Raw genomic sequence first — 16,850 nt, 5'->3', positions numbered from 1 at the left:
TATACAGCTTTTTCAAGTTTCCATGGGGAAATAATCTCCCAAAACAACATATGATCTGAAGAGTGTGCTTTAAATTGTTAACTGGATTTTTCTATTTTCTGTGAAGAAAAACCTGCCAGCAAATACAATAAAGTGTCTGACAGATTGTTTAAGTACAGCTAGAGCTCTGGCATCAGAAAGCTACAAAATGAGATAGCACCTGAAAAGCAGAAGAGTTTCACAATAAGGACAGCAGATACACTTTCCTGCCCATAATAGAAAGTGGGAGAGACTCAAGAACTCAAGACCGGGGAATGGCAATCTTGAACTTCTCTGTTCACACTCACTCCAACTACTCACAGTTCCACATCACTTCAAGCCTCAGCATAGGCTTGCAACTCATTGCAGAATACAGTTTTGAAACAGCTGATGTTTACTGTTAAGATTTGGACAGAATTTGGTTTTCCAACACAGGAACAGGAGAAAGCAATCATAGACCCTTCTCAGTGTAAACATCTTGTTTAGTTTGTGTTGCTGATTTTTGGTACTTCTGTTTGGTGTGGGTTATTTTTTGTTGTTTGTTTTTGCTATAATCAACTTCAAAGTTGAAAAGCATCTCGCCATCATGAAAACATACGTATAGTATAGAGTATACAGTATAGAGCAGTTACATGAAGAACTACAAGGACCTACATTCCATCTCTAGCGCTATTTTATAGCGAAGATCCTGGGCTTGGTTTACCTTTTCCATCTCTAGAACTTTATCTTGCATCTCCTTCAGGGCACAGTGGGATTCTGCTTCACTCAGCCTGGCTTGGACCAGCTCTTTTTCCAGCTGTAGCACAAAGTCTTCACTGTATCGTGAACTGCATTTATGCTACAAAGTTTGCAGAAATATATTTAGTATGAAGTACAGATAGCTCAGAAGGGGTTTTACGTGTCAGATTTAAGTGAAAAAAACCACATTTAAATGCTTAAGATTAGAAATACTACTTTAAGATACAGAAGGTCTTAGCTTATATAGGTCTACTAACAAGTCTATCCTTACTGGTAACCATACAAACCCTAATACTACTCTTCTCAAACAACTTTGACCATACAAGACCAAACGTGCAGGATCAGACTGAGACCCCTCTCAGTACCGATGAGTAATGACTCATGTTTTCTTCTCAGTGTTATCCAAACTGGGAAAAAAAAAAAAAAAAAGGATCTGTGGCTATTTCATGATATGTTGAAAAACAGGCTTGAGAACAATTAGCTATTTGCGAGGTTAATATGAGGATTTCTCTTGATCCCTACTAAAACTTCGATTCAGCAGCCTTCCATAATCTTGGATTTAAAATAAGTCATATATGCTTCAAAGGACTGTTACTTGGGCTTGCCTCTATTTCACTCCAACCTTTGGGCTCCTATTTACTCACGCTACATATCCTAAAAATATATTATAAGGAAGAGTATAAGTCCTATGGATTTAAGAGGAAAAAATACAGGACTAAGTAATAGTAGTATAGCCCCTTCTAGACGGATGGCATACGAATAGCATAGGTCCAGGCTACACCAGATTTGGTACTTTACACACAGAACTTACTCCAAGCCTATTACTATACAGCATTATACACTTCAACACAATGCTTCTGTATTAAAATATCAGTTCAGAATTTAAGGCTACTTTTTCTGAACTTTAGGGGTAAGAGAAGAATCTCACAATCGGAGTCAAGTTAATTTATTATTAACTTAGTTTCAAGCTCTAATTAGTCAAATAAGAGCTATCATTTCACCTGCTTAAGTACAATTTTGAAAAAATGACTTTCAACAGATAAATTCAACTGAAGTCATATTAATTATTTGTATTCAAAAGACTCACTCAACTTTTAGTCCTGTCAACAGTTAGAAAACTTTTCTTTTTTTCCCCTGAGTGACTTTGAAGTAACTTGAGATTTGGCACACGCTGTCAGACCTTCCTGACTTGTCATCTAAATTACTGTTTTAGGGAAAAAAGTTACAATACTAAAAACATTGTCCAGTTTCTGATTATGCACAGGTACCCCAAACATTTAGATCAAAAGGAATTAAATGAATACATCTTTGATGCTGTTAGCTACACTATGAGAGATTAATGCTATACCTGGATTCATAAATAAAGTTCTACTCAACCTACAAGGCAACTTAAGGAATACCCCATGAATTTCTATAGAGCCATATCTTGCTTTGTTTTTGCATCAAACAACTTAGTTCTTCATATAAAAAAAGCTGCATGAACAGAAAAGTTTTCAGTTCTGTGTGTTGCTATTAGGATATGTCATTTCCTAACCTTCACTGCACAAACTAATCACTAACAGGACAAAATAGGAATTTATCATATCATTACATGGCCACAGAAGTAGTTCCTCATTTTTATACTTAGATATGCTAACTACATCTAAACCATATCTAATCTAATTCACCTGTTTACTGACATTTTTATTACATTTCAGATGTACACAGGATACAAATACATAAATACACATGATATAAACACACAGGGAGTTGCAGCAGGGGGAGTATACACAAAACACCAGAAGGCAAATGTAGCTTATGCAAACCGTTTTCAGTGTTACAGAGACTACCCATTTAAAAGTGCCTGGCCTACCTAGCCACGCAGCTGAATGCACTGCATAAAGATATTAACTTTTCCTTACACAACACTGACTTAATATGTACTATTTTAACCTGCATATTGTCTTCACACAGCAAGTAGCAGAGGTAGCCCTGAACTGAAACATTAGGAGAGGATTGATGGACAATGCCAATGCATTTCTAGAATCACTTCACATGATGGCAGGGCATACGTAGCGCATGAAACAATATGCAGAGGCAGAGAATAGGCAACAGCTTTCCTCTTCCTTGGCTGGTTAAAGAAGTTTACCAAACGACATAAACAGCAACTCAGATGAACTGATGGACTCCCAGTTTCTTGTTCCAGACTCCACAAACAAGAGAATGTGAAATAAAAATGAACGCAGCATGCTTTCTTTAGGTCAGAGTCCTCCTAGACCTTTCAGGAAATGGAGTGGAAATAGCAGATCCGAAGAACTAAACGCATCCAGATTTGGCAACAAAATATGTGAGTAATGTAAACAGTTTTGGACTCACAACTTGTGGGGTTTTTTTTGTTTTGTTTTTTAAATTTGCCTTTAGACTTAGCCTACTTCAGACAATTAAATGCTTCTAACATACCTAGCCACAAAGCAAACATCAAAAACAGCCATGCCACTCCTTTAAACCCAGTCTTGGCAGATTGGCAATAAAGTAAACCAAGATGAAAATAAATGAAAGAAATATTCAGCAGCTCAAAGCTGTGATTTTTAATTTTTAAAAACAGAACTTTATGTTGTCACTAAAACTGACAAATTTATAATCAAATTGATAATAGAAAATGCTACTTTGTTTGCTAAATATCCGCCTTGATTGCCTTTATGTGTTTGCCTTAAGCCCTAGTACTTGTGTCAAAGAACAACGCAAATCTAGATTTCCAAGCACCATTCCAATCTTTTAACTATAGAAACACTGTTTGTCTTGACATATCTTGAAAAGATACCTCAATACTATAAAATACTAAAAATCTAGTTTTACAGCTTTACCTCTGAAATAAATCCCTGTGCTTAGCTTCACATAATCGCATTTTTTCCTAATTGTTCCTTCACGTGTCAGATACTAAAAATCAGATTATATCAAACATTCCTAGTATTACTTATTCAAATAGATACATTTATATACATTACAAAACACCTTTCCAGTTTCCTATACTGCCCAATTAACTTTGCTTATACATTTAAACACTAACTGCAGTACTTCAATGAATACAATATTTTTGAAAATTCAGAACATAAGGTGTATTGTAAAATAAAGTGAATAAAATAAAGCAAAACCTTCAGTAAGGTTGCAACATTCATTATAAGTGTATTCTTTCTATGTCAGTTACCATGCCCTTCATTATTAGTAATTCTGGTATGAGTTCCTGAAAAGAAACTACCAAGAATGCAGTTGCTGCTACAATAACCAAATATACGGCTGTAAGTTACCTTGCAAAATGCATATGCTTTCATCAGAATATTTAGTCAATTAAACTTAGGATTTCTAACATACCTGGAGGGCTTTCTCAAAAGTAAGAAATGAAGCACCTTTAGCTTCCTGAACTGCCTCTTATTCAGGAGATTCAATTCTCAAGCATTCAGACTGATGATCTGGCTCATCACTAAGAATTCAAGTATTGCTAGGAAAGACTGATATTTTGTTCTGGAGGTATGTTTAACGGGCTGAAATCCTCAGATTATTTGTTTTTATATATTCAGTAGAAATCTTTTTTTAAAAAAAATATCAGAAGGAAAAAAACCTGCAAAAAATACCCCCCCCCAGGAGCATGTTAGAACAGTCTCACTGCTCTCACACCTAATCCCTCAATCATCGCTCTCAGCATACCTCAGAACAAGTACTGTCAGGCACAACTTCATCTACACAGATCACAATTGACCAGCACTATTGAGAAGAAACAAATAGTGCTCCTCTTAATCTTCTGGTTGCCCACCACATCTAAGAGTCTGTGGCAGATTTCTCTATTTAAGACTGCACATGCCACAGAGATCGATTGGTATCATTTTCTTCAGAGGCATTTAGACAAATGAGCAGCAGAAACACTGAACTCCAGTAGTACTTCAAAATGGTGTTTTAGCTTTACAATTGCTTTTCCTAGGTAGCCATATAAAGTAGTATACACACTATGCACTATCTTTAAAAACATTACACTGCTAGTTACTTTGCAGAAAGATGTAAAAGCTAGCATCTAAAGTAAAATGATGTGAAGTGTCCATCTCAAGTCTTTAGTATTTTATGCTTCTTTCCCTTCCTTCTTTCCTACTCCTGTTAGTAAATGACTTAAAATTTATTCAGAAATATGTAGAACATATTTGACAACTCTTAATATGCAATTCATTATATGAACATTAACAATACTTTCAGGTCATCTGAGATAAGAACTATAGCAGAAATTCCATTACTTATTCGTTACCATTTTTTTTTCCCAGCATACTTCCAAATAGATTTAAGACTTCATTACCGTCAGTCTGTTCCAACTGAAAACTCCCTACAAATACTACAACACAGGAAAAATTAAAGCTGCGTGTAATTTGGACTTCAGTTGTTGGAATACAGTCAAAAAGATGTTCTTCTGCCCGTCTCAATCCCCACCCTTAAAGAAAAGTGTCAGAAGGGAGCATTTATTCAAAAGGCACATACATACTCTGTAGAGATCTTCAACATTTACCTTTTTTAATCCACCCATTTTGTGCTATCAACTCTCACAGCACAGCTATAAATAAGCCCCAGATAATACTTAAATACAAATCATAACTTTTTTTTCTTAGAAATACTACTGCTTGTATAATATTCTTGCTACCAAATACCATGCTGAAACAGAACTCATAACTGGAAGAGATTCAGGTTACCAAGCATGCATGATAGGCACTGTACCTTCAAATGAGTAGACCAACTATGCAGCCATCTATCAGAACAGTCTGCAATCTTTTTTTTTTTTTGCTAACCATAAACGAAATTGAAGTAACTGAAGAAAAAACAATCAAAGCAGCTATGAAAATATTGAAAATGAGTACTGCCAGGAGTCACTGGCTTTAGGCAGCGGTAAGAAGATTTACTAAGGGATTCTGCTTGAAATGGATACGAGAATTCAGACAGAAATCGTGGCTTCCCACTAGGTGGTGCCCGAGGTGCAGCCACCTGCCACCCTCCCCCCCACGTAGTTCTGTTGCTTACGGTGGACATTTCACCACCTTAATTCAGTTGCTATCTTTATAACCGCAGTACAATTTCTTGCACTTCAAAAACGTACCAGCTAGAAAGTAAAAATCCCTCTGTAACCCCATGAATTTGCAGCCTCAGTTCCAAATACAGCCAAACTATTTCCTATTGTCACTCTCACGTTTAAGTGGAGAAAAACAAAGCTGCAAGCACACAGGTTAGCAAGTATGGCTTAAATTAACCGTTCATTTTTGCATTGCTTTCTCTCTATTCCTGCAGTACCTATTCAATATCTTGTACCCAAAGCTCCAATACAGAAACAATTTTGCAATTCAGTTTTCCACACCTTCACTCAGTACCCGTTCCCATGCTCAATCTGCCAGGCTTCCCCATTACTGCTACCTAATAAGGCTCCCCTTTATAATAAAAGCATTAGCTTTCAATGTTGTATTATTCATTAATTAACTAACAGATACAATTGAATAATTTAACTCTGAAAAGTCACAAACTGAGCTTTTACCATGGTCTTTTGGTTTAACTTGTTAATGAGTACAGGAAATAACAGTCACTAGGATTCCTCTAATAATACACACTCCAACCGTATTACTGTATGCTTCCAAATTACTGTCATAATTAGACAGTAAAATAAGGAATACTACTAGTCTATAAACATTTGTCACATTATAATCTTTGAAGTGAAATACAACTTTCTCAATTTTTCATGCTTTTTCCTGAAGAAAACATAGCTAAAATTAAGTAATCAGCATTACACACTGCAGTGTCACAGCTCAATTACAATACCCTCCAACTATTCAAAAAAATGCATCATTTGTACAGCTAAATGCATTACACAGACACAATAAACTGTTGTTGTATTTAAGTTAACAGTAAATCTGTTCTCCACCTCCCAAGAACAAATACAAGTACCTCCAGAGTTTTGGTGCTAGGTAAAATAAACCATTGTGCTCCCCAGGAAGGCATTTATTAAGCAGCTGCAGAATGCTTTAGTTCTAAAAAGTCATGTTTCATATACCTGAGGTGTCTAGGGCTCCAAACAAATACTGTCACACTACTTGTTTAAAGCAATACAGGCATATTCACACCAACACTGCAAGCACACATCTTATCCAGCAAGATGGCCTCCCTCTATTGAAAGAGGATACAAAACTCTTTCGCAAGTGGTCTAAGGAAAGTCACTTCAGTCTCACAGTAATGGTCTGAATTCTTGTACATTGAACAACCTATAATGCACAGTACAAACACAGTACTTGCTAAATACAGCAGCTAACATATATTTTCCTGTTCCATCTGCACATAAACCCACACCTTTTAATGAACTCCTGTACTGCCTCCAAAGCAAGGGATAGCTACTTTGCTAATGCTTTGCAAAAAAACACACTAGGAAAATACACATGTATCCAGAAAAAAAAAAAAGATCAATATTGAAGCACCCAACTTAAATGAGAAGCTAGGAAATGGCATTATCAACTCTCAAGTCTGAGTCTTTAGAGTGACGTAGTTTGCAATGGCTAGAGTTCTTGGACACAAAAAGGTTGTGTGTTGGTTTTGGGGTTTTTTTTATTTTTTTATTTTTTTTAACTTACATTTATCCAGGGTATGAATTCCATCATCTATCAGTAAGAAGAGATCAAAATAGCATTTAGTCCAATTTGTATACTTTTTAAGAAGGGAAATCACAGTACACAAGCATTTGTAAGGACAGCACAGAGACCATGTCATGATGAGGAAAAATAAACATGAGTGAATGAAAAACATGAGATGTGCTGCCAGGCTCCTTACCCATTGCTGCTGCTGTTGGAGCTCCCTGATGGTACTCTCAGCTTGCTCCAGTTTAGTATTGGCCTCATCACTCTGCTGTTTGATGGTGGCCAGCTCCCGTTTTATGAGGTAGTTTTCCTCAGCCTCCTGGGCCCTTGTCACTTGTCCCTTAGGACATAATTATGTGGGTTTTTTTCCCCTCAAAAGCAATTGAGGACAAATCCAAGAAAGACTGCCTTTGCAGTACTCAGGTGCATATTTCAGATTGGTTTCGCAAACACCATAGAATACAATTAGTAGAAAATTTTGGATAATGTAGTACTAAGCAGCTGCTTTAGTACATGGTTACTAAGCTTGATATCCTTTCAGCAAGCACAGTTGTGTACCTGCATTCAATAGAAGTCAATTCATGCAATATTACTCAGTTGTACATGCAAAGATTTAAGTTTGCAATATTCAATTTAAGTGTTAATAATGTTTCAATCCATTTGAAACAAATTTCCACCAGAATTTCATTAGGTTAGAAAATTATTATAACGTGCAACTATTGGCTTTATATTTTTTTAATATATTAAACAACTTTCTAGTAAGAGATTAGCTATATATTTATTCCAAATCAACAAGGCAAGGATAGAGTGCAGCATGCAAGTGTGCATGCATTAAAGCAGTTTGGTTTTTCTGAAAGTAGAAAGTCATACAGTAGAAGACTATACCTGTATCAATCTATCTGCCAAGGAAGCACTTTCCTACAAAGGAAAAATTCAGATAGGAATAAGGAAAAGAAAAAACAAAAGTGTGATAATAGTGACAAAAAAAGACCAGAGCAGAGAAAGAAAATGCCCAAATTCTACCCATTTTTCTATACAGGCAACTTGTTTTTACAAAGTTAAGAGCTCTTATGTAAGTTAAGGCAACTCAGGCTGGAAATTGCAGTAAGGAGCCTTTTACTGCAAAGATGTAGTGAGCCAATCCTTGACACAAGCAGGTACCAAAGCCAGACTTCCGTTATACTTAGAATTCACTTACAGGAGATTGGTTATTTTTATCTGAATGGCTTTTTTTTTTTAATTAGGAAGAGTTACTGGCACAACGTCTGATATGATCTAATAGATGAATGCAGACTTGGTCTCCGGTCCACACACACTACGAAAGGAAGGCATAATTTGAGCACAAAAGCAACTCCACTAAGTGCAGAGACATCCATGCAGAACTAACGCTTCCACAGAGATGAAGCAGGGAAATTAAATGGTGCAAACTGAAAGACCTAAGAAGAAAATTTCAACTATGACAGCTAATATTTTGTTCTAATGAGCTTTAGCAATAACTCAAACAGTTCATAGATTCTCTTCCCTTACCAAAGTACCACAAGAAATGTATGCACGCTGACGAGCACTGCATTTCCTCCACCCTGCTAAGACGTACAATTTCATTAAAGACATCTCCTGTCTATCACCTTCGTAAGCACCCAATCTGCACAGACTCTATGGCATTCTATTCAGAGACAGTTCAACCATCCAGAATCTTATAAAAATTCCAAGGATGAATTTGAACTGGTTGATAGGAGCTACCAGTTAAATGTAGTAAGGTTACATCTTACAGTGTCTGTCATTACAGTATGACAAGAAAATCACAAGTAAATCATTTGTGAGGAAGAGGAAAGAAATTTTAAAAGAAAAAGTTCCCAAGAGAAGAATTGAGGATATCTTTCGTTTGTTTTTTTTGTTTTTGTTTTTAACTTTATGATCTGTTCTTAGATGCTTTGATGACAAGAATTTCTGATGAGGATAATTAATAGAGGTATTTTTTCATTTTGAAGCATTTCAATTCCAATCAGACTGGGATATTCTGAAAATGAATTCTGAAATTTTAAGCACGATTTACAGGCAGTTAGTTGTCTGGTGGCTCATCACTGAGCTCCTAGCAAAAAAAAATAAAGAAAAAAAATCAAACTTCAGACCTCTGCAAATCAAGCATAAACCAGGCACATTTACTACCATAAGTCCACACAAAAACACTAACATGATTTGCTACCAAATTAAACATCTCAGAGTCTGTTCTCTCCCGTTAACTTCACCCACGATTCAAGATCTGAAACAACTAGGTTCATAAAATTATATTTTTGGTCCCAACTTCATTTCACAAGATGTCCTCACAATGTGCATTTCTTCCCAAACCGCAGTTCAGTAATCACAATTAATCACAATTTGACATACGCTGTTATATGTATTATGGCTTCTTGAAGAAATATCTGAAATCCAACATTGTTCAATTATTTCAGAAAAATTTAGTCTGTCCTTTTCCTCACTGCGAAGCAACTCTTTGTAAGTCATGAGCATTCAACTTCATTTGCTGAAAGACAGCTGTTATTTGCAGTTAAAATGGGTAAGAACGTTCTCATGCTAGAGCACACCTTCTTAGATTCAGTTTGTCACATGAAGCATGATATCAGAACGCGGGAAAGCCAAAGAACAATGCCTACATGCTATCAGTATATAGACAACAGTTATCACACATACTTGGAAATTGTATCCAGCTACAAAGAAGCCTAACAAGACCCTATTTTAGACTATATCTGTGAGAAATTATTTCCCCTGGCCCTCTGCATCTGTAATTTCTACAAAAATTCCAAATCATGTAAGATGAATTAATAGTTGACAGCAGCAGACTTCTGTACTGAACGTGAATACTGCAACATCCTTCTACTGCTGTACTCAGTGACAACAATCTTTCACCTTCACCTTTCTGATCATCAATATGCCTGTCATCTTACTCCTACATAAAAACACCTAGCAACCTCAGATTGCCAGAAGCAAGGATTCTCTCACAATAACCTCTTTTCCACCTAGGCATTACACTATTTTATGTAGTCGTCTGTATTTTGATACCTCCAGTTCAGGAATAAAATGCTACAGAAATCAGATATACTAAGGTGTTCAATTTCAAGTAAGAACCAGACAAACGTTTATAAGCACTGACCTTAACAGCTTTGTTATTGCCACGCTTTTGGCTAAGCACTGTTAGTGAACGTTGTAAATAAACCGGAAAAAACAGTAAGTTAGACTCATTTCATATAATAAGATGACTAATTGATATAATGAATGTAAATAATAGATTAAATCTGGTCATTAGCATACTTACTTTTTCTAATGTTTCAATGCGCTGTTTTAGGAGCCTATTTTCAGTTCGCAACCTCTGAAATGGAAACAATTCAGAATTTTATTTCTCAAGTTACGGTAGTCAGATAAGGTCAAGCAGGTTAACTTAAGAAAATAAAAAAACCAAGGCATCTTATCACAACTGCAAAAAAATCAATATGAATACAAACAGGAGCAGCAATACTTGTTTTAAACATCCTTTTTATTTGATGTACTAACTCAAAAGGTGAGTTTATACAGCTTGACAAAGCAAAGATAAGAAAGGTATAGTGCAATATGAATGCAACTGTATTGGTGGTATATGGAAGTTGGTAAGCCCTATGGGTCAACAACACTATTAGCCTCCTCTTCATAAACAGAACAGGACACAGTCCTCATGGTAAAGGCATGTGAAAATGCACTCCCTCCACTAGGACAAGTTAATGAGATGCTACAAAGGTTCCCCTTTTCTTCTCAATAAAAAGGATAATTGAATTTATTCTTTTTACTTGTTAGAAACTGTATGAACAACTATTTACCTTGAAAGTCAGACATAATTGTATTTTTTTAAACTGATATATTTAATACAAATCTTAACTTGATAAGCCACCCCAGTGGACCCTAATGCAAGTAAAGAATGCTACCTATCTTACTGTTTGTTTACAAGGATAAACCATGTGCAAAAGCATGGAAAATTTCTGTGCTACCAGGTGCACATCACTGAATTTTTCTGAAAACTACTACCTTTGAAATTGACATTGAAAGACAAATGACCAGAAATGTATAGCAAGAAGGAAGGATACAACTCACTCCCTTCTAAAAAGCTTAAATGTGAAAGGAAAATACAACAAAAGTTTACTTATGTAACAAAACCAAATAAATGCTGCCATTAAGTACAGGAAGCAGGTCAGTTAGTAAAAGAACCTAAGCCTGTCGGAGCAGATCTGAACTTGCAGGTTTTTTGACCAAGATCTCCTTACCCTCACATTATGTATCAATTGCAGAAGCTCCATAAGGAAGAGGTGAATGCAGACAGGACACCTAACCTTGGTCCAAGGCATAAAAGGAGAAATAAAGTCTCAAAACCAATCTTGAAGTACTTGAGAGAACTGCAATAAAATCTTTCTTAAAATGTTTTCCAAATCTTCCACATGGGATATCCACATCTTAAAACAGAGTGTTGTGAACCTCTGATAAATGAGGCTGTCTGTAAACCAAAGTTTGGTCAACAGAAACTAACGAGAACTATGTCCAGCAGGTCTCCACTGATGAATTCTCTTCAAATTAGTTCACCAAAAGTCTCATAGTCAAGTGCCCTTTATGAGCAAACAGTCCAATGCAAGTGCTGAAAAACAACATGGGGACCTCAATTACATGTCCAGCCACACGCCCTTCCTATTAGTACTTAAAGAGGACCCACAAGAAAACTGAAGAGGGAATTTCTATCAGAGACAGTAGAAAGAGGATAAAGGGTAATGACTTTAAAAAACAGATTTAGATTAGATATTTGGAATAAATCCTTTACTCAGAGGGTGGTAAGTCACTGGAGCAGGTTGTTCTGAGTCATTGTAGATTCTCAATCCCTGGAGGTATTCAAGGCCAGACTGGATGGGGCAACCTGATCTACTGGAAGGTATCACTGCCTGTGTCAGGGGAGTTGAAGCTAGGTGATCTTTAAGAAGTCCCTTCCAACACAAACCATTCTACAATACACAGATCAGACACATAATTCACATCTAAGAACTGAACTTATAGATAAGTAAATTTATAGAGGCTCTCTTACTTTAATTTCAACTTGTTCTTCCATTTCTTTTGTTTTTATTGTAGTGTATTCCTTTTCTAACCTTAAAAAGAAATAGTACAGGATAATTAGAAAAGTTACTGACAATTTAAGTGGTCTAATACCTAACAAGCAACAGGAAAATAGATACAGATTATATTCCCTCTGTTTAAACAACCACTTGAAAGTTGCCAATACACTCCTCCTGTTAATACTTGGACTGGACATTGAAATTAGTTTAAGCACAGAAATACTTCTGCAGACATAAACAGACTCTGAACTTCACACTGAAGTGTGGGTGCTTGATCATATAATCTTTGAGATACAAATCTGAAATGGCAATGATTTGGAACTACAGTAACCACTCAATGCAGTTATGTAACCATCAATTCAGTACAGTCAGCTGAAGGAACACATTGCTAGGAAGGCTTGGAGGACAGAAGGATACAAAGAGATTTGAGGCAAGTCTTAAAATTATTGTGGTCCCTCTCAAGCAAGCTCCAAAATTGCCCCAATTAAAAAAATGGCAACAAGAAGAAACACAAGCTGTGACATTCAATGCCTCTACAAAAGGCAATCAAGTTTAGCCTGAATTGTAGCATTTTAAACTGCAAGCTTTTATACTGGTTTTCAGAGAAAGCATTTCCCCCGCAAGTTTGAGCGCTACTTCTTATTCTAATGGCGGATAGGATTAGAAAACTTATTTTGAAAGACCCTGGCATATCTGCTCTCCTTGCACTGCAATATACTACAAACTGCCTGCCTTAAGAATTGAAGAATTGCCCAACTTAACCCTGGAAAAGCACAAAAAGGGTGAATTTGTTTATCAACATAATTTACAGATGGCAGAAAAGTGAAGGCATGCAACTAACCTTAAGTAGCAGTATTATACTCAGGATTTCAAACTCAGAATCAGGATTACCCTTACAATTATCCTCCCCTCCCTACTTCACCCTCAAGAAAACAAACAAACAAAAGATAAAAGAAACACACACTACACACCTAACACCACCCCATCCCACAATGGATTTTCTATTCAAATCCACTTTACAGAAGCTCTGTAATTTTCTGTAACATGCAGCTTTCCTCAGAAGCTTTAGTTTTTAAGCGAGATTTGATTATATTCAAGATTAGCAAATATCACTTTAGTAGATTTCTCTTGCAAACAGTACTTCAGTTTTTAACTGTTCACAGTATAAAACCCCGAAGAATTTAGACACAGAAAATTCAAAGTGAAGTAACAAGTAACCGTTTTGAACAAACAAACAGTAACTCCAAGCAATAGTATAATCTTTTCTCAAAATGTTATACCTACTTTTTCATCTTTTTTGCATTGTATTTGACTTGGTAAGATGCTTGGATTAATTTGTCTGGACCACTGTCAAACTGATGTGGAATGACCTTTTGAAAGTGCTAAAAGCAATCAGAGTACAAGATTACATATAATTAACAGCCACAAATAAACACACCACACATTTCTCATATCTCTTAAAATATTATAATCTTACCTGTAACATCCCTTCCATGTCAAGTTGCAGCAATTCTGCTTGGTTTGTCTGAAGTAGTGCTAAACCTACTCGAAATACTATCTCTAAACCCTGTAAACAGAAGTTAAAATATTCAACAATTATTCGTGACATTGCCAATGCTACAAGATGATTCTATTATTTAAGAACATTGGAAAGCTCACCCAGCTTCCCAAACAAAAGAAAGGGAAATCAAAAAATCTTTAAAACGGATTGATCCTGGGTTCCTTGTTTTGTACTGAGGACAAATAGTTAGGCTACTTGTCCTGTACCAGATCCTCTTCAGAGTGCTACTGCAGAAGTAAATATCTCTTGAATGACAGTTCTTCACATGAGCTTTATCAATAATTTTAAATACATTCGGTATTAAAATATAATGAATAAAAAAAAGAAGCCAGGTACTTACTTCTCAAAAAAGGCATTTTAGTTTCAAACAAGGTATAACACAACTGAACAATTTAAACAGATTCAAGGGAATTCCTGAGTCAAGCATAATCTAGATACTGTACATGATCTGGAAGGAATCCACCTCTGAGTTAGTATTTTCTAGAAGATTATTGCAGAGGAAAAGCATAAATGGACTAAAAGCTTTGGTTTTTTACTACTTAGAATCACCCAAAGCTCCGACCCTAGGTACACCTTAGGTATCAGTGATAATTCCACTGAATAATTCCACAAATTCTTTTGGCTACTAGCCATCTTCTAAAGAGAAGCAGCTCTTCTATATAACCTCCTCCTCATCTGCTTGTCCCCATGAAGTTTTAACATGTGCCCAAAAGAAGATTTATTTCCTACCCCAGACTACTGAAAAACAGATGTCCCTGTTGCATATCACATCCAGAACTTCCGGCAGATATGATAATCTTCAATAGGCTGAGACTATAAAGTTGCATACAGTATCTATATTCAAATATGTTGCTTTTTCTTGACAAACTACATGCACAGACATCTTTCCCTACCAAACAACTGATGAACATCTACAAAGGAAGGATATTTGAAATTTGCCCATCAGAACAGTCTTCACAGTAGTACCAAAATAACTGCTCTTAACCACTACTCTTGAAACAGAACATAAGGATTGAGTAGTTACCTCAGACATAAAGATATCAAATATTCTTGTTGCAATTGGTAGTGGAAAAGTTGTAAGAAATATAGTTAAAAACCATGATGATGCATACATAGAAGTGTGGAAACTCTGAGACTGAAAGTGCACATAAAGTTCTGGAAGATGCTCCTGGAGAAAGATGAGAAAAAAATATGTTTCTGTTATACTTTTGCAAGTAGTTTTTATTGTGCAAATAGCTTTGACAGATACAGGGAAAAATAATTTGTATTTGCCACAGCCAGCAGTTACATAACACACAGCTAGAAGAAATATTACTTAATATGGATATGAAAATTTATCATTATGAAGAATCAAGCAGCAGACATTGCAGTATACTCTATAGTATTTTTACAATGCACAGTAGAAAAGAAAACATTTCCATATCACAAAATTAAGCCTACTTGTTCCTGTCAGCCTGACTTATCTTTTGCTTTAAAAAAAAAATCAGCTATAAACTGAGTACAAAGACATTTCACTCTTAAAATTTTCAATCCAAGCTTTACTATGCATAGGCATGAAGTACAGCGACACAAGTCCTCATGACATCGTCTGTCAAAGGTTAAAAAGTACATCATACAGACACACAGACTTTCTCCCGTAGTCCTGAAATCAGCCATTGTCATAGAACAGCCTATTACCAACAGACAAGCCTGCTCTCGAACTGCAATTCCCAAGTTCATTATCCTCAGTTACTGAAAAGAAAGTTTGACAGATTTTGTATGTACCTGTATCATGCACTCAAACTGGTACATACAAAGGCCCAGCTCAGCCATGCTTGGTTTAAAGAGTTCTCGTAGTCTGTAATCCTGCATTAATTTAACAAACACACAGAATGCTTCTTCTTCCGGCATCTGTATCAGAAATAAAAACAAAAGAAAAAACTCAGGAGAAGCATGAGGACAGACAATGTTTGGGAAGGTTTAGTGTTTTGTTGTTCCTCTAAACAAGGAATTTATAACTGATGTATAACTGTCATAGTTTTCTTTGTATATGCTGGGTCCTATCAAATGGCTTCTAAACTGAAATGCAGGTCCGCAAACTTTTTACAATATAACCTGGCTTATAAAACTGAACAGTAACACAAACAGAACTTTTAAAATATGATAGTTGTGCAACTCCAGTTGAACTGAGAGGAGGTTTAGTGTAATAGACTGAAATGACTAGTTCGTCAATGGCTGAAATAACATTTCCTAGAGTAACTTGCAAGCCTGGGATCCCACCTTAGCTTTAAGAAATAAATGCATTCTCCCACTCAGAAGGTTAGTAGCTTCTTGACAAAAGACAGAAACAGAATACTCTCATTTGATTTGCAGAATAAAAGACAGCCCTCCACAATTACATTTTAACAAACAGCGATTAAGAATTTCCACAAAAATTCCTCCCAAATCACTATGACACATTATGCAATCTAGCAGGCATTATCAAAGTTCACATATTTCTTAATATAGTGTTTACCTGCATAAGTAGTAATCCAACAATAAAAGCACTTCCTTGACAGTATCCAACTTCACGATCCACCAAAGAATAAGCCTACAAAATAACATTAAGACTCTGAACAATTCAATCCTCATTACTAATAAAAATAAGCCTTAGCTCACGCTGTTATTTTGATGACAACTTTGTCTTGCTCTCCCAAATCCACAGCAAACAGAAACTCCATACAAAAGTTTTGATCATATGTTTAGTTGCTACCTGCAGCTACACAGAGACATGAACTTTGCTCTCTGTTGGCCTTCAAAGCATTAACGCACACAAAG

General features: G+C 36.0%; 1 protein-coding gene across 21 annotated transcripts in view; it reads right to left on the bottom strand.

The window, feature by feature from the left end:
* Window positions 1-16,850, bottom strand: part of EVI5 (ecotropic viral integration site 5) — a 69,919-nt gene that overhangs the window by 38,052 nt on the left and 15,017 nt on the right. For 7 of the 21 annotated variants that reach the window (XM_040705064.2, XM_040705058.2, XM_040705059.2 and 4 more), the window contains 11 exons: window positions 16,549-16,623; window positions 15,819-15,944; window positions 15,079-15,222; window positions 13,971-14,060; window positions 13,778-13,875; window positions 12,466-12,526; window positions 10,687-10,740; window positions 8,262-8,294; window positions 7,570-7,716; window positions 7,374-7,400; window positions 722-856 (listed from right to left, as the gene is read on the bottom strand). In XM_040705064.2, the coding sequence (XP_040560998.1) occupies window positions 722-856; window positions 7,374-7,400; window positions 7,570-7,716; window positions 8,262-8,294; window positions 10,687-10,740; window positions 12,466-12,526; window positions 13,778-13,875; window positions 13,971-14,060; window positions 15,079-15,222; window positions 15,819-15,944; window positions 16,549-16,623 (990 nt within the window). The remainder of the gene's footprint in view (window positions 1-721; window positions 857-7,373; window positions 7,401-7,569; window positions 7,717-8,261; window positions 8,295-10,686; window positions 10,741-12,465; window positions 12,527-13,777; window positions 13,876-13,970; window positions 14,061-15,078; window positions 15,223-15,818; window positions 15,945-16,548; window positions 16,624-16,850) is intronic. The other 14 variants (XM_422340.8, XM_046944759.1, XM_025152960.3 and 11 more) reach the window with 4 other exon arrangements.

This window comes from Gallus gallus, chromosome 8 (assembly GCF_016699485.2).
Source record: "Gallus gallus isolate bGalGal1 chromosome 8, bGalGal1.mat.broiler.GRCg7b, whole genome shotgun sequence".
Lineage (NCBI taxonomy): Eukaryota > Metazoa > Chordata > Aves > Galliformes > Phasianidae > Gallus > Gallus gallus.
This window is presented reverse-complemented; position numbering and strand designations above follow the sequence as displayed.